At 41.0% G+C, this 24,238-nt stretch overlaps 1 protein-coding gene across 2 annotated transcripts in view; it reads right to left on the bottom strand.

Moving 5' to 3' along the window:
- Positions 1 to 2,247: 2,247 nt before the first annotated feature.
- arid5b (AT-rich interaction domain 5B) overlaps positions 2,248 to 24,238 on the bottom strand; it is a 126,909-nt gene continuing 104,918 nt past the window's right edge. For both annotated transcript variants that reach the window (XM_043712312.2, XM_043712313.2), the window contains 2 exons: positions 17,825 to 18,023; positions 2,248 to 6,577 (listed from right to left, as the gene is read on the bottom strand). In XM_043712312.2, coding sequence (XP_043568247.2) covers positions 4,397 to 6,577; positions 17,825 to 18,023 — 2,380 coding nt within the window. In that variant the 3' untranslated portion in view covers positions 2,248 to 4,396. The remainder of the gene's footprint in view (positions 6,578 to 17,824; positions 18,024 to 24,238) is intronic.

Genomic DNA, 24,238 nt, shown 5'->3' with positions numbered 1-24,238 from the left:
TTAGGAAAATAATCACTAACTAGTCACATTGTAAATCTGAGAACCAATTTCAACATAATTTTGTTTTATTTTGTAGCTTAACAAAACAAATACAAAGGGAAAATCATTGTTTTGGACAGACTGTGCAGCTAAAGAGGATTTACATTGAGCAGTTAAAGTATGAGAATGAGTAGCTAATATCTAGGTCAGGCTTGGCAATGTGTATTTTGTTCAGATACAAATCTCTTGGGATCTACGAGGAGCAATTCTTGGCAAGGCGCACTGTGCTTAATAGCAATGTTATAGCCTTCTGTGGCAGTAGTTTAACAAGAGGAAAACCTTAATTATACCAATACATGGGGCTGCTGTAACTGGAAGCTACAAGGAAATCTTACACTTTCAAAGCACCTTCAGGACCTCAGGATATCAAGTCTTTTACAGCCGAAGAAACATTTGAAATATAGTGACTGTTGGAATTTAGGAAATGTGGCAGACAAGTTAAACGTGCTGTCACAAACAACAGGGCAACAATAACCAAATAATGTTATTTTTAAAAGTAATATTAGTTGCGAATGAATTTTGACCAGACCATTATCATTCACTCTCCTGCTTAAAATAGTGTCATGGATTTTTTTTATTATCCACCCAAGAGGGGAAAGGGGGCTACAGATTAACATCCCACTCAAAAACATTTCTAACAGTGCAGTATTGCCTTGATTTAGCGCTTAAAACGCTGGAATGGGACTTGATGAGGTGAGGTGGCTGTTTGCAGGTTTTTCTATTTAGTAATCATTCAAAACTGTCTCAACTTGTAGCAATACCCCTGCCCACCCAAGGTACAACACAACTGGAGAGACTACAACAAATTTACATACAGCAAAAACAAACTTCTTTTCAACTTCCAGTTTATGAGAAACAGAATGTCCCAGGAGACACATTTGAAACTGATATTAACATGAAACTTGCTGAATGCTCAGTGGGTTGTTTGAAGAAGTTTTACAGCAGATATCAAGTTTTATATCAATCCAATAAAGAATGAATAATGCAAACATGTCCAGAACCTCTTGTTTTTCATTAACCTTTTATCAAAAAGGCATAGATTTGAAACATTTTTCAACATCAAAGTCACTGTTTAAATGTTGTTTCTGAATCTTATATCGATCATACAATACACAATACTAAATAGACTATTTCATTGTATATCACACTGCAGCACTTCCACAAAACATATTTATAGAACAGTCATCCTGAACATAAATCCATTTTATTACCACTTAAAAGAAATGTTAAAATTGCATTGTAATCATTGGGCAGTAATCCCCTTCACCCTCCCCTCTCAGATTCTTGGTTCGATTTTATTGTTGCCCTCCACACTTCAGCTCTGGAGTCATCTACATTCAAAGTTTTAGTTTGCTCTCACTCCATGGATGCTGCCTGACATGCTGTGATCTCCAGCATTTGTTGTTTTCAGTACAGATTCCAGCATCTGCAGTTATTTGCTCTTACATTATCAATGACAGAGACTTGCGCTGGATTAACAAAACTTAAGTGGACTTAAAAAATGTATTTGATATAAATTAACAGATACAATCAACTTTGTAAGATATTAGCCTGTATTGTTTTCCTCAAATGGGACCCTGTGTTACATTCTTTCATTAGGAAATTCAGCTGAGCTGAGACCTGAAGTAATCTAGTTTATAAAAGCTGAAAGCTTTGAGATTAGGGGAAACAGATTGAAAAAATGCTATAACACATATTTTTGGATTTAAAAATCTTGAACAAAATCCTTATGTTCAAAACGTCTGGACTACAATTAAAATGATTTGTTTAAGAACAGATGGTGCAAGGTCAGGCGCATTTTAATGAATTCCCTATCTCAGTTGTATTGTTGTGAGGTACAGGGAGCAAAGGTCAAAAGGTCTCAACTGGCTGCTGGCTTACTTTCTAATAGCTGGGTCAGAATGATTTTGTCATAAGATTAGCTGAGGTTCAAAATATGTAACATTTTGTTGCAGACTTTAAGGTAAGATGTCTGAACTCTAACTGCCTTCAAGCATCTTTTTTCAATGTATTACTTTAGCTTGCACCTCTTCATATCACACCTGTACATCATTTGTCAAACAATAATACTATTATTGGGAGTAGGAGGCTAGATTGTTACCTAAAATAGCAAACTCTTTTTTAAAAAAAGTAAAAAGAACTTACATGTTGAGAAAGGCATCTAACCTTTAAAGCTAAGTGACTCATCTCAACCAAAGAACAAATGCACACTTTTTAAGTAGTAAACCTTTTATTAAATATAACAGTGGATCAGAAAGTACAAAATATTTTGCCAGCTATGTGATTGATAAACTATTGGCACAAAGTATCAAAAGCATTTGCCAAGTACACTTTGAGAACATACAAAAACAAAACTTAGTGTTTACATTTGGCTCAGTAACATTAGATTTAAAGTTTGAACCTAATGCAAGGTTACTCAATAACCTTAAACTATCAGGATCCATCTTAATGTTACTAGTCTTCACGTTTACTATGTACAAATCACAATATATGAAAATGTGCTATAGAACAAAACAAAAAAAATGCAAGAAGAAAATGTGTTCGGTATTTACAAATTACAAGTTTTATAATAAGAACATGTCAGTATAAACATCTTGCTGATAAGATACAGACTGAAAATATTTAAGCAATGTGTCTTGGTGAATAAAACGACCATTTGAGAACAACATTCTCTGTAACTAATATAGCCACAATCAGACAAACAATCTCGTAAGTGCCCATTATAATCATTATGAGCATGGAAACCAACAAAAATAATATATCCTGATTTCACAATACTTATGATCATAATGCTCTTTGCAAAGCTAGACCAGATGTGACCATGGTATACCATTGACAAACATGTGCAGTTAAGTACTGAAGTTTTAATGTGTTGTTGAAATGAAAAGGCACAGTTAGTTCTTGATGTTGCAGTGGAGTTGCCAGAAGGCCACATGCAATACTGAGGCATCAGTTAAACATGTTTAGTGTGGAACTGAAAGGAAATTATTGTAACCAAATGTCAAGTTCTCTTGAAGCAAATGTTCTAATAAGTTTAAGAAAGACTTTCTTTGAAAGTATTTTGCCTACGTTTAACTTGCTTAGCATGACGGCACTTTTAAACATAAAGTGAAAATTTCCAAGCTCCAAAAGGCTGCTGCAGATTGAGCCAAGCACGGGAGTTGAACAAAGAGCCAGAACTGCATTTCAACACAAATCTTATTAAAGCTTCACCAACAGCTGCAGAGACAAGGGGAATAGACTGAAGGGGCTTTATTAGAAAACCAGCAGAATGCTTGCCAAAGTGGAATCTTGTTTTTCTTCATTTTGTTATTTAGCTTCACTTTTGCTTCTTTTCAAAATCTGCCTTGTTTACATTAAAGAGACTAACGGTTCAAACATTTGATTGACAAAACATTATGCGGAACCACAGAAAGAACCCTTGCAGCTATACTTTTGTGACCTTAAATGCAAGGCAGACAAGATCTAAATATAAAATTATCAGTTTTTTTTTGTTCCTGCAATGTAGCAACTACAGCTAGCATATCTTATATACAAATCTTTAGCTTGTGAGCTTAGTCGCGGTTTAACAGCAGTGGGTTTGAAGCCAGGGACCACATTGAAAGTATGAAAACTATTGAATATTTACATTTATTTTGAAATATTAAAGCTTGGCAAGGGTTTCTTGAGTTAGTTATTTTATTCTTTTAAGTAGTAAAACTTAAAAGTTTTTACTTTAAAACTCTAAATGATTCTGCTTTTAAATCGGTGAAAGTCAAGCTCCTAACAACTGCAAGAGCAGTAATTATGTCCAAAAAAAGTCAACAAACAAAAAAGCCTAGTGGTGCACTATTACATAGTACAGAAATTAACCACCACATATGCGTTCTACGGAAAGGATTCAAAAGAATCCAAACAGACATTTACAGCTGCAGAGAACTTCCTGTAGTTATTACAGCTATCCTGTTCTGGAACAAGAACATAATATTCAACACATCCATCAACCAAGACTGTGAGAAACGCACACCAAAACAACATAAGCTGGAAGTAAAACTTGACTACAGTTGCATAAATTAATTTAGATGTAAATGTTTGTAGTGAATATTTACAGCCTTTTAACGTGTTGATATTGCAAGTGATAGTGTTAGGCTGCAGCCAAAAAAATTCTATGTACAAGAACAAATTACTTTGCATTCAATGTAATAAAAAACCCCACAAATCTTAATTTGTAGATGAAAAGGACATCTCAAAGTGAATGCAAGAAATACATAAACCAGTTGCTGGTAGTTTGCAATCACAAAGTCTTACGATGTAACATGAAACATCAGGCTGTTACGCTACATCTTGATTTCATGAAATGTTCACAGAATTAAAATGCTTATAATTTTGTGCTGGGATGTAGAGAAGATATTGGTGATGTGGAATAGGCGACCTGTGGGTTCAGAGAAGCTAAAGGATAAAGGCTATGGTGCAAAAGATCTCCATATGACGCTGCGACTGGGGCAGCAGCTGCGGATAGATGTCTATACAGTTGTGGGGAGGCACCGGTTGAAGCAAGGATCTGTCTCTGCATCGCCGGAATCATGAAGGAATGGATGGCCAATGGTTGCATGAGTGGAGACAGCACAGCCTGATTCTTCAAGTATTGTAAAGGATGGGCATAGTCAACTGGAAATGCTGAGCCCAGGCCATCGCACATATCTTGAACCTGAGATACAAAGGCTCCAGGATACACGCCTGGGAATATCGGGGTCGGCAATGGAAACTTGTGGCCCTCTAGGATAATCCCGGGACCCTGGTTTTTGCTGCTCTCCCCTTCCAAGTCAGATGGCTTTTCCTTCAAGGCCAGCTCCTTTGCCAGTGGCATGGGGGAGACAGCCCGGAGTTTTTTGTCTGGGCTCTGGCTGCTGCCATTGTCCATGCCCTCTCGGTTCCTCTTGATGGGTTTAGAGCTTCCAATGATCTGTGAACCTCCTTTGGAGCTGATCGCCGGTCTGACCGCTTCCTCCAGCTTTGTTGAGGGGGGCAGGGCAACTTCACCACTGTTGGTGCTGGTCGGTATTGGCATTGGAGGGACACGGCAAGCTTTGGGATTGCAGTCAGTGTGGGCTGGCTGTGTACTTGCTGTTGTGCTCTTGATGTCTAGTGGCGATGGTAAATGAATGACACTGTTTAATGAGCTCTTGGGTAGCGTTTTCTTTAACTTTGGAAGACTCAAGTCAGTGGGCTGCTCTTCTGTAGGAGGTTTCACTGCACATTTCTTTTCTGACCGGTGCAGTGTTGAAAGATGCCTTAAATAGACAGCACCCTGGTTTTTATTCTGCGCAAACGAAGAACTTTTATCCTTCATGACCGTGTTCAGGTATTTTGATGTGTGGTCATTAACAAGATGATGTTCTGTGTGTCTGTAAAGATTGTGTAGGTGGGGGGAGGAGTAGAAGTCTGCTAGAAAACTTGACACTTGTGATGGTTGGCAACCTTTCTTCTCAGAACCTTTATTTTCATTGTCTATAGTATCAGCGGTGAAAGGGTAAGAAGCGCAGCTTTTGAATGATTCTGAGCAATTAAGGTGATGCTTCGAAAGATAAGCTGCCTCAGAATCAGACAATTTATTCAAACCATCATGTTTCAATGTCCCCCCTCGCTCATCAGTATTTCTCTTTTGAAAACTATGTGCATGTTGAATCACAGAAGGTCGATTGATAGCCAACTGTTCTGGCGTGGAGCCTTGTAAAAAATTACTCTCCGCTGTAACCATTTCTTCACCATCCTCACCACATTTTTTAGTACTAATCAGCGGAGGTGGGGCTCCAATTGGATTGTTATTGGGCAAACCCCCGCTGACCTGAGACAAGAACTTCTTCTTGGCGAGTGGTGACATGATGCCAGGGTGACCCCTGGAGTAGACCAGGGGCAGATAGCTGGGGCAAGCCTCAGTTTTTGTTGTAACAAGCAGCTCCTCCTTATCTTTGAGGGGCCCAGGCAAAGGATTCAGGTTACCCTTCCCCACCTGCCCAGGTGGCATTCTCTGGATGCTCTCTGATTGGATGCCCCCCGCCCAATTCTCAACCTCATCCTTTGGTGACTGATCAGAATGAATGGAGCTGTTGGCAGCTCCTGGCGACACCACGTTTGAACCCTGATCAGACAGGTATCCTTTCTCCGTATCTTTCTCCGTCATGGCTACCGCTCCAGCGACTTTCTCCTGGACGTCGTTTGCCGGCCTGTCCATTGGCTGTTGCGGCGACTCGTGATCCTGACAGGATGCCAAGCTGGCCTTGCTTTCTGCCTGGCTCTGTGCTGTCACATCTATCAAATGGGCTGTAAGGCCCTTGTGCAAAGATAGCAGCTCAGCCTCCTTTCTGTTTGACTGGTCACTGTTTGCCTTGCTGACTTTGTCCTTGGCCTGGGTCCCTCTGCCGTCTGAACCTTCGGAGATATCACACCTGTCCTGGTCCTTCTCTCCAGTCTCAGTCTGTGTTACCACTCCATCCCTTGGCAAGGCCACGTCTGCTCTCCATTTGTCCATCTCTTGGCTGCTCTCTGTGGCTGCAATTGCCTAAGCATCAAATAGAAATACAATTACTGATACAAAACTTAAATAAAAACAGCACAGACCTAGTGTTTAGGCCAAACAATTCTCTGTAGTTGAGCTGCATCTCTGTAGTGGCTCTGATGTGGTAAAACATACTTTGGTACTGCACAAGAGTTGACCCAGAGACAGGCGGTACAACAGGTAATCTAAAGGTTGGTCAAAGAAATAGGTTTAAATGGAGTGTCTTAAAAGGAGAAAGGAGCTGCTGTGGGAGGCAAGGGGAGGAGATTGGAGGGCCCTGGCATTATTTTTCAAATCCTCTCTGGACAACGTTGGTACCATTAATCTACAGGATGGTAGGGATCAACCAGGAAACTACGGCCCAAGTGAGTCTGTAATCAGAGGTAAGGAAATTACTGGAAAAGAGAATTAATATCCACTTGGAGAGGCAAGGATTAAGCTCAGCTATTTGACATGGCTTTGTCAGAGAGGTATCACATGGAACAAATTTGACTGAATTTCTCAAGAAGGTGACTAGATGTGTAGATGAGGGTAGTACAGTTGATATAATCTACATCAGGTTTTGGTAAGTTATGCATTGTTGACTGGTTAAGAAGCTATGAGCCCATGGGATCATGGGCAATCTGGCAAATCAGATCCAAAGTTGGCTTAGTGGCAGAAGTTAGAGCGATGGCTGTTTTTGTGATTGGATGCTCATGTCCAGTGGCATACCACAGGATTCAGAGCTAATTTCTTTGCTGTTTGTTGTGTACATCAGTGATGTAGACATGAACATCGGAGGTGTGATCAACAGACTCACAAATGACAAGAAAATTGATGGCGTGGTAAATAGAGAGAAAAAAGCTGTCGACAACTGGATGATATTGAAAGGCTGGTCAGATGGGCAGAGCAGTGGCAAATGCCGATAGATGTGAGGTGATGGTCTTTTAAGGACAAACCTCAGGAATACTGAATGAATGGTAGGACCTTAGGAAGTACAGAGGTTGATATACATGTTCACAGATTCCTGAACGCAACAGGACTGGTAGGTAGGATGGTTAAGGAGGTATATGGCAATACTTGCCTTTCATAGTGAAGGTGCTGAATACAAGATGGAAATGTATACAATATTGCTTGGGCCACACCCAGTCTGTTAAGAGCAGTTCTGGTCACCACACTATAAGAAAGATGAGACTGCACTAGAGGGTGCAAGATGTCGCCCAGACTAGAATGATTTTGCTGTGAAGGGAGGCTAGAGGCGATGGGATTGTTTCCCTTAAAGCAGGGAAGGCTGAGGGGGGAACCTGATTAAAAGAAAGAATGTTATGGAGGGGCAAAAACAGGGTAGATAATGTGGAACATTTCCCCTTAGTAGAGGGGTCAATAACTAGGGACCATGGATCTCAATGAAAGGCAGGAGTACTAGAAGGATTTTAAGGAAAATCTTTTCAGCCCTAGAGGGTGCTGAGTATATGGAACTAAAAGGTTGTAGAGGTGAGAACCATCATCATTCGAGTAATATTTACACGACTATGGGCCAAATGCTGGAAAGGTGGATTTAGAGCAGATGGATATTTAATAACGAGCACAAATATATTAGGCCGAATGGTTTCTTCGTGTGTTGCAATACTTTAGAGTCTAGATGGAGAGATGTAGGGAGGGAATTCCACAGCTTTGGGCCTTGACAGCTGAAAGCATGATGACCAATTGTGTAGCGGGTGAAGAAAGGGGGAGAGGGAGGGTTGGGGGAAGAGAGAGAGATATGGTGAGACAGATGGTTCTCAAGACACTTGTAGAGCTCAAGCAATCAGCCTCAACGCATCCATTACCACCCTTACCCCAATAATCATGCAATTTATTTTGGGGGGGGGGGGGGGGGTTGTAGTCTAAAAGAACAACCATTTCTAGTTCAAACTGCATTTGTCCACCTATTTAATTTTTGATAATGACTTCTTTGTATCTGACAGAAGTTTGTCTTTTTCAGCTCCAATAGCTCTGCTGCATTCGCTTAAAATGGAACAGATTTTTAAAAATCAAGTGCTTTTAGAACTCACTGCCATTTCCAAAATGACATTAAAAAGTCGTGTCCAGTTTGAGTATAGACGGTGAAATGACAGACATGTTTCAATGAGCTCCCTATCTCAGTCATGCTGCTGTGGAAAGATTCTGAGCTGGGGCAAATGAGTGGGAGGGGAGAGAGAAAGGGAGAAACAGAGAAAGGGAGAAACAGAGAAAGAGAGAGACACAGACAGAGGGATCGAGAAGGCCAAAGGAAGGGATCTACATGTCCAGGCTATCAGCAATGCTCTGTAGTAGCCATTTCTGAATGTCACCAGTGCAAGGCAATATGTTGAAAGGGGTCTAGAGAAACCAGGGAACGAAACAAAAACGACAGCAAGAGAAATAAAATGCACTGATGCATCTGAACAATACCACCGGATCACTTTAAATGTTTAGACTTTACTAATGTGTTTTATTTTTCTAGTCATCTATATTCTCCATGATCCATTATCACCAGTTGCATTTTTAACACAATGGAGCATTGCATTATAAATAATTGCTGAATTTATCACAGAAAAGGTTACCATGACAACAATAACCTACTTTCTTTGACATAGTGTGTGATTATTTTATAACAAAGCCGTTGCTGGAACGTGATATTCACTGGCTATATTGCTTCCTGGTAAACAACTGTGAATTTGGTTTTGCTAAAATTATCAGTCAATTAATCTCTCAGCCTTTGGTGTGACTGCCTCCCTTCAGCCCCTCAGTGACCACAAGTGCATTATTACAGAATGTTCGCTTCATGCTGGGGTAACTGGGTAATACTGGAACCGGAGGCAGCCATTCAGCCCCTCAAGCCTATTTTGTCACCTTACTTGTGGTTGATCCACACTTCAAAGTTTTCCAAAGTTGTAACAGTTCAGCAGAAACGAAACCACTGCCTCCTCCTCCTCCACCATTCCTTATTAACTCCCAATGTGCTGTTATGAACAGTGGCAAGGCTTAAGAGACAAATGCATACCAAGAAAACCAAACCCTCCCATTCCTAACCCATCACCACACCCCACTGCAAGCCATAAAGGTTCATGTTTGGAGACTGACAGCACAGGCTGTTCATAGAGCCCTGTTCCTCATTAGGAAGAAAGCATCTGGGCTCCTGAAGTACCATTCATGAGCTCAGAATATGACAAAGTCCTTTGAAGCCAATGAAACACTTATCAACTTACTTAAGGTCCTTTGAGGGAACAATTACCATGTTTAGCATCTGAATTGTTTGTCCGGCAGATCTGGACTTGTCTGCAATATGTATGACAGGATAGCACAGACCCTTAGGTTTTGAATGAGTTGCTGACTCAGGATTTCCTCTGCCTCTGTTTTCTCCCTGCCTGATGCATGCTTGTTTTTGAAGGAGGCCACAGAGTTTTTATATTTGGTTTTACCAGCTGTAGCAATGCAGGATGAGCTTCTCCCAGGACAGAGTCAATATCAAAACTGACGTGAAGCCTTCAACAAGTCCTTGTAGCGATTGCTCTGACTTTCTTAATGCTGTGGTGAGGGATTATTGCTGGCCAGGACCAGGGAGAATCCTGCTGGTTTCCTTCAAACAACGCCATGGCCTCTTACATGCCCATTGTGGTGTCAGACCGGGACTCAGTTCAAAGCCACTTGAGCATGGTTTATGGCTGCTTCCAACTGCTACCTTACTGGATCACATCAATTATCCCAAATAATCTGGTCAGTCAATAAGATGGGCCAACTTTCCAAACACATGTTCTTGTTGCCAAGCCTGACCTGTGAGCTGAAAATTTTGGGGGAAATTAGTGGGCTTCAGGATTTATTGTAAAGGACAGATAAACAAATTGGTTCATCTCCCTGAGGTTAAAACCTCAATAACCAGAAGATATTCAAACTAGGAAGTATTAAGCCAGCTTCATTGAGAGAATTAAGGACTTCCTGATTTCGCTATCCACTGCAACACTGTATACAATTGTAAGAGATTTGATTTTTGTCCTAACTAGTCTATGCTAGTTTCTAAACTCCACATGAGCCTCCTGCCACCTTTCTGACCTCAGCTTATTGACATATATTTCCTATTCTTTTCTTCCTCATGTGTTTACCTAGAGTCCGCTAAATGCATCAATGCGATGCACTTTAATGATTGCTTAGGGTAAAAAGTTTCACATTATAAGAACTCATGACTATTGGATTTATGAAGGCACTGCACATGTTAAGGCCCTAGCTGGATTCCCTTAAGTGCAAATATTTTCTCTATGTCTAATCCATAAGACCGTTTTTATAAAGGTCTTTAACATTATCAAGTCACCTCTCAAGCTTCTCTTTTCTAGAGTAAAGAGCCCCAGCCTGTCCGGCCTTTGCAAACAGTTCTGAGCTCAGTTCTGGCATCGTGTCAGAGGTACAGATGCAGGAGAATTGTTGCTGATTCAAAGAGTAAAACCACACAAAGACGTAAGGAATCCTGGCCCAATTCCCAGCTCTTCAGTTAACAATGCTTTTGATCTGTTCAAACTTACTGTAATCTTCACCACAGGAAAGAGTTGCAATGTAGATATATATTTTTAAAAACTATCAATGCCTAATTGCTTTAAGTATGGTTAAAGAAAAGCAGAAAGGATATGATTCAGGCTGTATTTTAAACAGGAAAAGAACAGTTAGAGTAAAATTAGAAGGTTAGTGCTAATTCAAAATAAATTTCAAGGTTGGTGTATTATACAGCTGAATCTATCAATGCAATTAATATATTTGTAAGTTGAAAGCTCTTCTAGAGTTCTGATACCACACTGATGTAACAAGCCCAGCATCATGTTACAGTCTCATTCATGGTCTTAAATATCCCAATTTTAAAAAAAGCTGTTATTTTTAGTTAATGAAGCTGTTTCTTACAGTCATGTGACAAAACCACTCAGTTTCCTTTCTTGTAAAATCCTTTTCCTCTCATCATCACGTTACAAAAATCACCAAAGTGGTGGTGGTAACAGCAAATACAAACACCAAGTGTCTCGCCAACGGACAAGGTGGTGAAGGGAAGATGTTTTTTTCTCTAAGCTAATGCCCTCGGTAAGCTTCCTGATTAGAATCTGGAGATTGTGTTTACTAAAAAGATCTGGCAGGTCATTAATGCCCCTTTACCATCCACCTGGGGTGAGAGAACAGTAACATCCCTACTATTTCTCACTATTCCATAGGGCAGAACAGAAAAACAAACAAACCAAACAGTGTGTCACAAGCCTGGACCTGAACACAAAACCTGATTTTAAACTATTAAAAACAACATGTGGGCAAAACTAGCAGAACTGGAGGCTGACGGATGGGGGGAGTGGATAAGGCTATTGCGTTACACAATGGTTTCAAATTTAAAAGAAATATTGTGAATGGTTTAACATCTCCCAATCCATGGCCTTGTAATTAAAGTTGCATCATTGCATATGCAGATAGGAACGCTCACAATGCCATCACTGTGGAGACTGTGATTCAAATTTTCTGCAATGTGACTTGTGAGCATAATTTCCCCTTTTTATACCGTTATGTAGGAGAATGAACTCTGACTCGGAGGGCTTTCTCAAGGTGCTACCTGTATGATCGCTGACTGACAGGCCTTTTTGAGCTTCTTGTCATTCTATTGCAATGTGCTTTTGTGTACTCTAAATGGCAGCATTGTCCAGGAGTTTCACGTTCTGCTGAGTAAACTGTCAAGATAAGCAGTACGTTAAGATGGCCCTTTTAGCTATAAACTTGCTCAGCCAGAAGTGCATTTAATAGTTTCATTGACACACATTTGAACTTCACTTCACCCTTCTGAGTATTTTTTTTAAAGTTTAATTTGTGTACAGCTTGTTTTTTAACCTCCCTTAGATCAGATGATCAAGCAGTGAACTTGAGAAGGCAGCACTTTCCCGGTTAACTCTGATCGGCTAATTACTATCTGTCCAAGGTAGATTTGGCTTAAATGTCCCAGGTTGGAGGTGGACAAATATTTACAACTTATAAAATCATGAGGGACATCGATAGGGTGAATAGGCAAGGCCTTTTTCCCAGGGCATAGATTTAAGATGAGAGGGGAAAGATCTAAGAGAGGCCTGAGGCAACCTTCTCACACAGAGGGTGGTGCATGTATGGAATGAGCTGCCAGAGGAAGTGGTGGAGGCTGGTACTATTACATTTCATAGAATCTCTACAGTGTGGAAACAGGCCCGTTGGCCCTACAAGTCCACACTGACCCTCTGTAGAATATCCCACCCAAACCCATTCCCCATTACTCTACATTTACTCCTAACCTACACATTCCTGAACACTATGGGCAATTTGGCATGGCCAATTCACCTAACCTACATATCTATGGACTGTGGGAGGAAACTGAAGCACCCAGAGGAAACCCACGCAGACACGGGGAGAATGTGCAAACTCCACAGACAGTCACCTGAGGCTAAATTCAAACCCAGGCCCCTGGTGCTGTGAGGCCACAGTGAGCCATCGTGCTGCCCTGAAAGGCATTTGGATGGGTATTAGAGGGATATGAGCCTAATGCTGGCAAATGGGACTAGATCAATTTAAGATATCTGGTCCATGCAGATGAGTTGGACTGAAAGGTCTGTTTCCGTACCGTACAGCTCTATGACTCCATAACATGTGCATTTGTGTAGCACATCTTGCAATGAAATATCCCATGACAATTCCTGGGTGGCAAATGAGCCAAATTTGACATGGACTCAGAAAAGGAGATATTACAACATAACTCCGCCAAAGAAGTTGTAACTAACAAATGTCATAAGGGAAGAGAACAAGGGGGAAAGGGTTAAGCAGTCCATTCCAGAGTGTACGTCCTAGATGACTTAAGGCACAGGAGGGGCTAATCAGGAGAGCTCAAGAGACCAACATTGAAGAAATGCAGATTTCCCTTATCATTGTAGGGATGGAGGACTCAGGCCTATCCCATCTGCCTGAGTTATGTGCTTGAAGCTTAGCTTGTTGGGTAAGCAGACGCACTGAGAAATTTGGCCCAACGACCTTTCTGAAAAGTGCCTTGGGAAGTTTCACTGCTTATAGGTGCTACACAAATGCACACTGCTGTGCCCAGCTTTCAGCTTCCATAGAACTGTATGAGGCTGTAAGTGCCCCACGGTCTCGTTAACAGTAGCTTAATTCCCATGAAAAAGTTCCTTGTTGGAGAATATTACAACGTGAAGGGTCAGAGCATTGACTTTGGTTTAATCAGTAAGTTGATATGCGATAAGGGGAACCAAAAGCCAACATTTTATTTTTGATGTAGGTTATTTCCCTGATGGAATTAAATCTTAATGACAGGTTTTCCTTTGGGGAAAATGAGTTATTAAAACAAAATTATTCAAACTAAAGCAGAATAGTGTAGATGCTACAAATCTGGAAACACTCAGCATCTGCAGAGAGATGACAGATCCCTGACCTGAAACGTTTACTTGGATTCTCTCTCTGCTTATGCTGCTAGACTTGCTGAGAATTCTTTGCATGTTCTGTTTTTTATTTGTTCTTAATAAAGTTCTGTCACAGGCATACAAGTCATGTGTCAACACATGAGAAATTCTCAAGAGAGCAGAGACCCCCATTAAATTTAAAACATCACCTTCCTCTTTAAGCTATGAAAAAGTATTCAGGAAAATATAAAGTGGTGGTAATGTTACAAAAGTATTATTACAGTTTGACTTTGCACAGGTTTCAGGTCTTGTTCTTTGCTGCCAAGTTTAAATGGCACGGGGGTGGGGGTCAAGTTGCGATCCCACTTCAATCAAATACTATTGTCTCTCAGGGGCCTATGGAATTGCATGAAAAATACCAGACAGATGAGCAAACTACAGAACACTGAAGAGTATTCCGCAATGTTAAACAGTCACCTCTGTTTCAGCCTGGAAAACAACTCTCTCTAGATCTGATATGAATTAACTGAAAGTGATCCAACGTTCAACTATGTTTAAACAGAAGCTAATGTTTAATGTGAGGAAGTCCAGACGTGTCAGTAATGAATGTGCATATTGCACGATTCTGGGCATGTTTAACATTTATAATGTACATTCTTGATACCTCTCTAGGAGTTGTATTTTGTGTTGCTGCAGTACTGCAATTATTTCCAGAAATGAATTTCTCTCCATTCCTCCAGCACAAGAGGAAACACCAAACCCTATAAAAAGTGTGAAGTGATCTCACAACCTGTGCTTTGCCACTTTCAAATAGTGCCCACTGGTAGCCAGTCCACATGGTGAACGATGCCTTCATATGCAGGTGATGGCACATATATTTCCAAGCCTCAGCCAACTGTCATGTGAGCAACAAGTGTAAAATTGCTTTAAAATGTTTTCACTTCTCCCCATGTAGAGAAGGAAGGTGAAAACTTTGCAATCCAATTGAGTTTCGGAACCATGAGGTCATGTTGCAGCTGTATAAAATTCTAGTGCGGCTGCACTTTGAGTTGTGTACAGTTCTAGTCACAGCATTATAGGAAGGGTGTGGAAGCGTTGGAAAGGTTCAGAGGTGATTTACTAGGATGTTGCCTGCTATGGAGGGAAGGTCTTATGAGGAAAGGCTGAGGAACTTGAGGTTGTTTTCGTTAGAGAGAAGAAGATTGATAGGTGACTTAATTGAGACATATAAAGATAATCAGAGAGTTACATAGGATGGACAGTGAGAGCCTTTTTCCTTGGACGATGATGGCTAGCACGAAGGGATGTAGCTTTAAATGGAGGGGTGATAGGTATAGGACAGATGTGGATTCTTTATTCAGAGTGGTTGGGGCATAGAACGCCCTGCTTGCAACAATAGTAGACTCGCCAACTTTAAGGGCATTTAAATGGTCATTGGATAAACATATGGATGAAAATGGAATAGTGTAGGATAGATGGGCTTCAGATTGGTTCCACAGGCTGGCATAACAGAGGGCCGAAGGGCCTGTACTGCACTGTAATACTCTATGTTCTATGCTCTAATTCCTAGTCATTCGTGAACAGAGAGCAAGGGTTTGCCAACAAGCAAAAACACACCTGGCATCTATCAATGGCACTGTACCAGGGCTGGATAGGACAGACCATCCGTGATTTGGCATATGGACAATAACAATACAGAAATTCAAAACCGCCATTATGTCTTGGTGATTGCCAAGGGGTATCCTAGTCATGACAGAGGTCAAGCAGCCTGACCAGAGGTCCTTAAAAGTGACAATCGAGACTGTTCCCCAGAAAATAAACTCAAGTCCTTGCAAGGCCTCCCAGCCCTCTTCCACCCTGGGATAGTCTAGAAACTGGCCCCAAAGCCACCAGCTCAGCCCTCCCAGCCAAGCCAGTGTCAGCAATGGCAAAATTTGACACTGGCAATGTTTACTAACCACAAACCTAACTCCAATCAGGTACAGGCTTCAAGAGGGTCCATCATCTTCAGGGGAAGGCTACATTTCTCAACTGATGCTCAAACCTTCCCTTTGTATTGAACAACTGTCTGGTGGTATGTTCCATTTTATCTCATTCCGGTTTCACCAGGCCTCAGTATGTCAAATTCAGAAATACTGAATTGTTTGAGTTTTCTGGTAGCATTGGAGGGACTGTAAGTGCATCTGGAGTGACTGCTTTCCAGAATGTTCCATAGACATCGAACCAGGAGAGAAAAGGATGTTGATCTCTGAAGACAATGATGGAAGTGGCCTTTGTCAGGGCGCTGTAGGGGATTGGGAGGAGAGGGACATGAGTTTGCATGCTGCTGCTCAGAAGCACCAATGGGAATGATCTCTGACCATCAACTAGGCTCCCATTATAAAAGATTCTAACCAGCCAAGCCCAGAGCTGATGGTCATTACCACATGGAACACATGCAGTAGTTTTGTTTGTCAGCTCTCAGGCAAACCACTACGGGGAAAAACATTCCACTGCTCACCGGGAAAACAGAAGGACATTCACAGAGTCAGAAGTCATACAGCACAGAAAAAACCCTTCGGCCCATTGAGTCTGCAACGACATAACCAGCACTAAAGGGTGCACTGATCCCAATTTCCTACACTTGTCCCTTATCCCTGAATACTCCTTTTGCCCTTTATCCTCAGGTCTTCTGGTATGGAAACCCCACCCTCGTCATGGTTAGAGGGGGATTTCGATCCTGTCATCCATCAGAGGAAAATCCAAATGATTTCACTGAGGTACCTCCAAGCACATTGTAAATTCAAAACAACTCCAGGATGAGGGAAGTTAACTATACGCTCACCATTTATTGTCAAGCTCGACACAGACCAAGAGATTTATTCAAACTTTACACCAAGAGAATTCCACCTGCAGCCACTAACAAACTTTTCCAACTTTCCTTCATGGCAACCTGGCAGTTACCAAACAGCAAGGCAATACCACAAATCAATATGAATAGAAGGTGAATGCTGTTAATACACAGACAATGGCACATGACAAACTGTCCAGGGAGTCTGCGCTGAATCAGAGACTTAGAAGTGGCACAAACAAAACCCTCACAACTGTGTGTTAAACTGCACCACAATATAACAGCCACACACAGAGCCCTCACTATTCCCGTCCCCAACTCTGAGCACCCCTTCCTCCCTCTCTGAGACGCACCACTTGGACAGCCCCCCCACCACCCGCTGATCTAAGAGACCCCACTCCAAGAGCCCCCCATTGCGAGACCCTCTCCCCCCCGCTTGCTCTAAGCATCCCCTTCCCAATCAAAAGCCCCCACTCCCTCCTCTCCAAGAGTCCCCCTTCTCATTTCAAGAGACCACCTCCCCGCCTCTCCAAGAGACCATACCATGTCTCAGGCCCCAGCATCACACACAGAGTCCCTGCACACAGCATTGCACACCAAGAACAGTGATCGTCCCAGACACCTACAGTATGCACGAAACCACAGGGTACATCACACACATACTGCCTGGCACTAACATGCAGCAACACAGATTCTAAACTTTTGTTTTGCTATAGGTTCTGAAAAAAAGGATACATGCAAATGATTAAACTGCAATTACATGCTGAAAGCTCTTATGACCAAACACGAATGTATGTCGAGTACCTGATGTAAAGAAATGCCTTCAGATAGCAGCTGCAGTTTAACTTTGCTTGTACAATGCAGTCAGCAAGCTCACTGGAAATAAAATGAATGGCAAAGTCCCAACTGTAACTTTTCCCAGTCAGAAAGTGCTTCACCACGCTGAGACTTTCTTCTAGCGCTATGCAGCTTACACACACTTACAAATCTACTTCCCATATCTCAAGCAGATTTAGAGAAAGCAGCACAAACCTCAGAACACTCTTTCACTTTCTGAACAACGTCTCGTTCTCTTTTCACTTTTCGATTTGGTTCTGTCTTCCGTTTGGTTGCAGCTGCCCTCACCTTGCTCTCGCTCTCAGGAGGGCTGCTCTCTTGCTTCCGAGGCTTGACTGGAGGCAAAGGCTTGTCCTCCTCCCCTTTGATATATCTTTCATATGGCAAGATCAGCCTGAAACAGTCATGAAACATACGCGGTGAGAGAGAGAGACTTGGCGAACACACAGCCAGCCAGCCCACAGTTCTTACTAAATGCTAGATCTCTGTCTGTAAAAGCAAAAGGGATTCCCAAGATTTGGGGTGGTGGGGAGAAGATGCAGCTCAGACAGAGAAACACGCCAACCAGACAGCAGCAAGCAGACAGGCCTCGGAAAATACTTTGCATTCTCTGTGGTTTTCCTGCTTTTGGTCACTGGGAGGCAAAGTGATGGTGAAAATCAACATTCATGACCACAAGACAGATTCTACTTTGGTCTTTCTCAACTCAAGGGAAAGGAAGAAACACAAAACAAAGATGTTGGGGCAGTGGGGTACGAGACGCGGCAGAATTTCTGTCACTACGTGAGGACGTTGATCATTACTGGGTCTTCAAGTGGATTAAAGCTCAATTGAAATTATTATAAATATGGGCTGGTGTTCCAACCAGTTAGTCACAAATCCATTGTGACATTAAACAGTGCTGCAATAAAATGAAACATTGCAGCAGCACTACATCCAAGCATCGATCACAGTGACAATGTGAAAACTTAGCATGGCATTTTGCAAATATTTCATTTTCAGAGCACACATATTATCAGAGTGTACATTCCCTGTGTGGAAAGGGCATGAACAAGCTCTTACTGCCAATGCAATGGCAGCTTGCCAGGGATAATGCTTTAGTTCACGACCACGGGGTATATTTATCATTAGATGCCATTATAAGGAATGCTTAAATATGTTACAGCTGCTGAAATTGGAAAAAGTTCTCCGTCCACTGAAAACACACACCAATATCAAAATAATGAGGATCGGCTAAAATTCCTCGCCCCTACAGTAATGTTATAGTAATGTTTACATAATGAATATCACATTATTGCACGAGGTAGGAACTTGGCAGACATTAAGTTCCACTTAATGTACATTGCAAAAGCAGGAAAATATCGCTTGTAATGCTCTCCTATCCTGTACAATGTACAACCCATTGCTCAGAAAATGTAGTGGCTAAAAAGGAAGTGATGGGAAAACAACGCAAAACAGCTAAATGTAGAACTTTGTTCTGTGGGATACTAAAGAAAGCTCACAAATAGCTCCAGGATTAACTGGCCTCACCAATAGATAGCAACCCTGCAAACCTGAGAAAGTCAATCTCTACAAGAGGCACTGATACTTCACACAGGGAGCTCTCGATATTTCCTCTGCCCTTCATACCACAGAATCACCAGTCTTTTTGGAAACAATTACATTCATAATCAATTGGAGATCATATCATAAAAATGTATGCATCGTGTGAACGTTTTTATACTGAGCTGAATCTGGGCCAGAATGGAAATCTTAAATTCAGTGGGATGAGACTCGACAAGATGGATGAGCCAACATTCTTTCCCATGTATGGAGATTTCTGAAAACTTCTCTAACCCGCTCCTCCTTTTGAAATTCGGAGCCATCTTCAAAATGAAAGGCTGCTCATTATGTCGGGGCTAGCAAATCAGGCGCCCATGGTTAGACCTTCCCTTTTAAGTCTCTTAATAGTTCAGCTGGGACGTGAAACATTTAATTTTATTTTATTTTTCACAGAGCTCAGAAGCTGGCAGTGAGACAAGGGTAAAAATACATTGAGCACAGCTGGGCTGGAGGCCTTCTGCCAGAAGCAGGAAATCTAGAATTAAGTGTTCCTTGTATCTGTAGAGTCATGACTAAGGTAAAAATCAGAATCAAAACACACAATTTGCTTGTTCCAGGCGATCAGTTTTGTTTTTAATATCCAGACCAATCTGCTACTGTTCTGAGACAAGTTGGAACATAGTGACTTTCCCCTTTATATTGATGGCAAGTCTTAAGTACAAACAGTAGAGTGCTCTCAGGATTTAATTTAACCAGCCCTGAGCCAACGGCTTTAAGTGTACAAATATCCATGTACTGTTAATCCTGACTATTTTCCCCTGCATTAGATTCAGAATAAAATCTTACAGATACGTAAGTGGGCCATTTCACAGATGCCTCATTCTATTTATTGGATTTGGTACTGATTGCTAATTTACTCCAAATATCAGGATTTATGAATTCACTTGAGATGGTTCTCCCATGCAGAAAAACATAGATCGTAGTTTTGGGGTGGGAGGTGCATTTACAAGGGGAGCAGACTTGATGGTCAAAGATGTCCAAGTTCCAACTCCAGACTCATTCTACCACAGTTTTTGTTTTGAAAAGAGATAAAAGTTTTTGTTTATATGTCTGAGTGAATGCGAACATAATTTCTTTTTCCTTCTGCTAAACATTTTTTTTGTTGAGAAACTGGAGGAAACAGTCTAAACACTAACTGGCAAGATTACAATGGAAACAACAGCTGAACAATTCCAAAAGGGTTGAGATTCATTTTATGCATGCGCCTCTCTCTCTCTAGTCTTTTTAAGAATTTGCCACAGTCTTGCATTCCAAATGTACAAAGTTACAGGGAGTTGAAAAGTGACATCCCTCATAAAGGTGCAAAACACAGAATCTGGATTGATTTCAACTGCTGATATTTCCTTTATAGAGACATGATGTTTTATTTTAACATTACACAGGGCAGTAGTGGAATTCAGAGCAGGGGGTGGGGAGAGAGGAGTGGGGAGTGGTCGGAGAATAAACAAAACATCAATTTTTCCGGTTGTGCAGCTAACCGTGACAGCAGCTGAACAAACATGATATATTACTTCACAGAAATAGCACAAACACTCATTAAATTCTCCACAGTCGTAAACTTTCCCTCTACCAGCCATTACACGAAGAATGCTGACAATACACATCATATCATTATTTTGTTTTTTTTTAGCTCTTGCTGAATATTAGAAACAAAGTTCCCCGTTTGGTGAAAATTACTGTTCCACTGGTCCTTGCAACTGTTATTTTGTTGCTGCTTGAACTTATTACACAGCAACAGCTGTGTCCTTGTCACGTTGCACTATAATTCTCTTTTTGCATTGACATTTCATGAATAGCGACAGTAACAGGTTCAGTACGTATTACGGCAGCTATAAAATTGGATAGAAATAAATCATTCTTGCCTGTGAAATCAATTGATACTAGCTTCTAAACAGAAAGAAATCTCGAAAAACAACAAATCCTGAAAGGCAGGGATTGATCAACATTGATGTGGTCTTTGCTTTTAGTGAGCTACCATTGTTTGCTCGATTTTTTTTCCCACCTTCAAAAAAACTTTTGATACAATCCATTGCCTTACTTCAAGTAACAGAAAAAGTAAAATGTTACAAAGGAATCAGCCATCACGTTATCCCAGCGGAAATGGAGGAAAAAAGGTTAGACTTTACGGAGAATTTTACAATACAGAGACAAGCCACTTGGCTGAAATAGTCATCCCAATGTTTGTGATCTACATGAGCTTGCTCTTATCTTGCATATATCCCCAATGTTTCCCCCTTGAGTTATCTACTTTCCCCTACAACACATCCATGCGATTCATCTCAACTCATCTCTGTGGTAATGAATTAAGCTTCTCTTGAATGTCTCATTAGTGATTATCCTATCTTCATGGTCCCTAGCTTTGGACTCCGCAAGTAGAAATATATCCCTTTTATATTTATTCCACCTACCCTACCTCTCCCCTCACTCCTCTATCCTAACCTTTCGCATTATGAAGACTCAAATCATAATAGCTGCCCAACTTATGTCCTCTCTTTAATACGAATAATCTGAGAGTACAACTCTTCTTTGCCTTGGCATCTAATCGCAATCCTGCACGGAGTTATAAAATACTCCCCTTCTGCAATTTGATACACAGCTGAATCAAATATATAAACAAGACCATTAAAAGTTGTGATTAAACTGAGGAATGAGAATGATGACGAAGCCCTGATAAAGGTAAATTAAACTGGGCTCAAATGAGAAGTGCAGGTCTAGAACACAGTTGCTGGAAAAGGATAGTAGTCTCAGGTCAAAAACTGATGCTGCAAACTGATTGAGATTGGCTTTCCATTTTATTATGGAATCCGATTCCTGTCAGCACATTACAGTGCAGTAATTCGCTCCTAACCCTGGAACCTCTGGTGGTAACTGACCCCTTACAGAACAGACTCAAATAACATCTCCATCCAGGAGCAAAACCTGCCATCCTCAAAATGTTCCTTCCTCAATGACTGTGGCCAAAAATATAACCTGGTTTGAAGGGAATACTCGAAATCGTTCAACTTTGGCACATTTATAACATAAATATTGCACAATTTAGTTTTAAAAACATAATCCCCAAGAGGGATGCACCTAATGGCCATCACGGGCAAAAAAAAAGCACATGCACCTTTTTGTTTGGTGCACAACGTCAATCAGGTAAATTCAATTTTAAACATTTTTTTCTTTTCAGCAATATAATAGAAAATAAGCTTTTGCTGATCACAAGACTGGCTTCATATATAAAATGAGGCGCAGAAAACTGTTTTGTCTGCTTTCAACGCATGGGGAGGGGAGAAAGTGGAAAATTCCAAATATAGCCTCGCCTTTTTTGGGTGTTGTGTGGCTTTCAAACAATTTGAATTATGGCTTCGATCACCAGTTGTTTGCTGGAAAGCACAAGAGCGAGTGAGCAATTTCGCGTGTTCGGGGCCAACACTCTGGAAGCACCTTCCACCACAAACAACAACTCACTCTCACCTTCTCAAGGATCACAGAGTCATAGAGATGTACAGCATGGAAACAGACCCTTCAGACCAACCTGTCCATGCTGACCAGATATCCCAACCCAATCTAGTCCCACCTGCCAGTGCCCGGCCCATATCCCTCCAAACCCTTCCTATTCATATACCCATCCAAATGCCTCTTAAATGTTGCAATTGTACCAGCCTCCCGGCTCTGTAACTAATGCAGCATAAAAAAATTAAAGCTAAATACACAAGACAATAATATCATATCTGGAAAAATATTTCAAGAAGGAAAAAGGTGCAAAGGAGAATTTAATGTTGTTTAAATTTTAATACAGTGCCCTCGTTACTGTATCTGAACTGCACCCTTTTACCTAGTTACTCTGCCACTTGATTCAGTGTGAACCACTAAATACTAAAACAAACAGCGAGGATGGAATTCGTATCGATATTGCTTAACAGCTCTTGCCAAACCAGAAATACCTTTCTTAAAGACTGAACAAAATTGGAAGACAGGATGAAAATTGCACACATTTGAAAAATATTTTAGTTGGAGAAGAAACAGCATTTCAGGTTAAGTATTTGTATCTAGAATTACAAAACAGTTCAAAGAATTGAGGCGTGTAACATCCCACATTTTTGAATACTATTAGGACTGGTAAAACTCATTTATAGCATCTTACAAACCATATTCTGCAACAAAAGTAGCATAGATACCAGGGAGAGGTAGAGTGGAGATTAATCCTCATAAACACTGTATCTAATGATAGCCTGGCTTCATGGATTCACACAATAGCGCAAATCTACCATGCATTCTGATACTTGACCCATATTTTACAAACAATGCTTTATTAATCCAGCTAGGTGCAAAACATACAAGTCCTCAGATGAAACGTGAACTGTTGATTGTGATACAGAAACACCATTAAAGGTGCTAAATTCAGGCAGCATTCAAAGAACCTTGGTTGCCAATGAGAAGTGTGATACACCTTCAGATATAATATACCATCAAAACAGTGTTTGATGTGCCAGGGCCCAAACTGCCATTGCGGCAACAGCTGAGATCAAAAGGAAACAAACTATCATTAGCGGTGCTGGTAACTTGTAGAATGAAATCATTGTTTAAAGGGAAAGAGGCAATGCTGGCATCAGTGACAGGTGAACCTAACTGGATTTAGGACACACACCAGTCACTGTTGCTCTTTGGCCAATGGAATTACACAAATATCCATCAACTATAAACCTTAATGAGATTTTCAGGAAACTTCCAACAAAATTCTGATTATCCGTGAAAGCCTCTCCAGATACAAACAATCCAAACATAAACTTATTCACAGACTGGATATGAGCAAGGTCAGAATTTATTATCTCTGGGGTAGGTGTGACATTGTGGTAATGTTACCAGATTAGTAATCCAGAAGACCACGGTAATACTTACCAGATACTGGTTCAAATCCCACCACAGTAGTTGGTGTAATTTAAATTCAATTAGTAAATCTGGAATGTAAGGATGGTCTTAGTCACCCGGCCATGGCATTATCAGAAAATGACATTGTCAAGT

Source organism: Chiloscyllium plagiosum, unplaced genomic scaffold (genome assembly GCF_037043375.1).
Source record: "Chiloscyllium plagiosum isolate Xiang-an unplaced genomic scaffold, Cpla_swu_hap1 HiC_scaffold_22, whole genome shotgun sequence".
NCBI classification, from domain to species: Eukaryota; Metazoa; Chordata; class Chondrichthyes; order Orectolobiformes; family Hemiscylliidae; genus Chiloscyllium; species Chiloscyllium plagiosum.
This window is presented reverse-complemented; position numbering and strand designations above follow the sequence as displayed.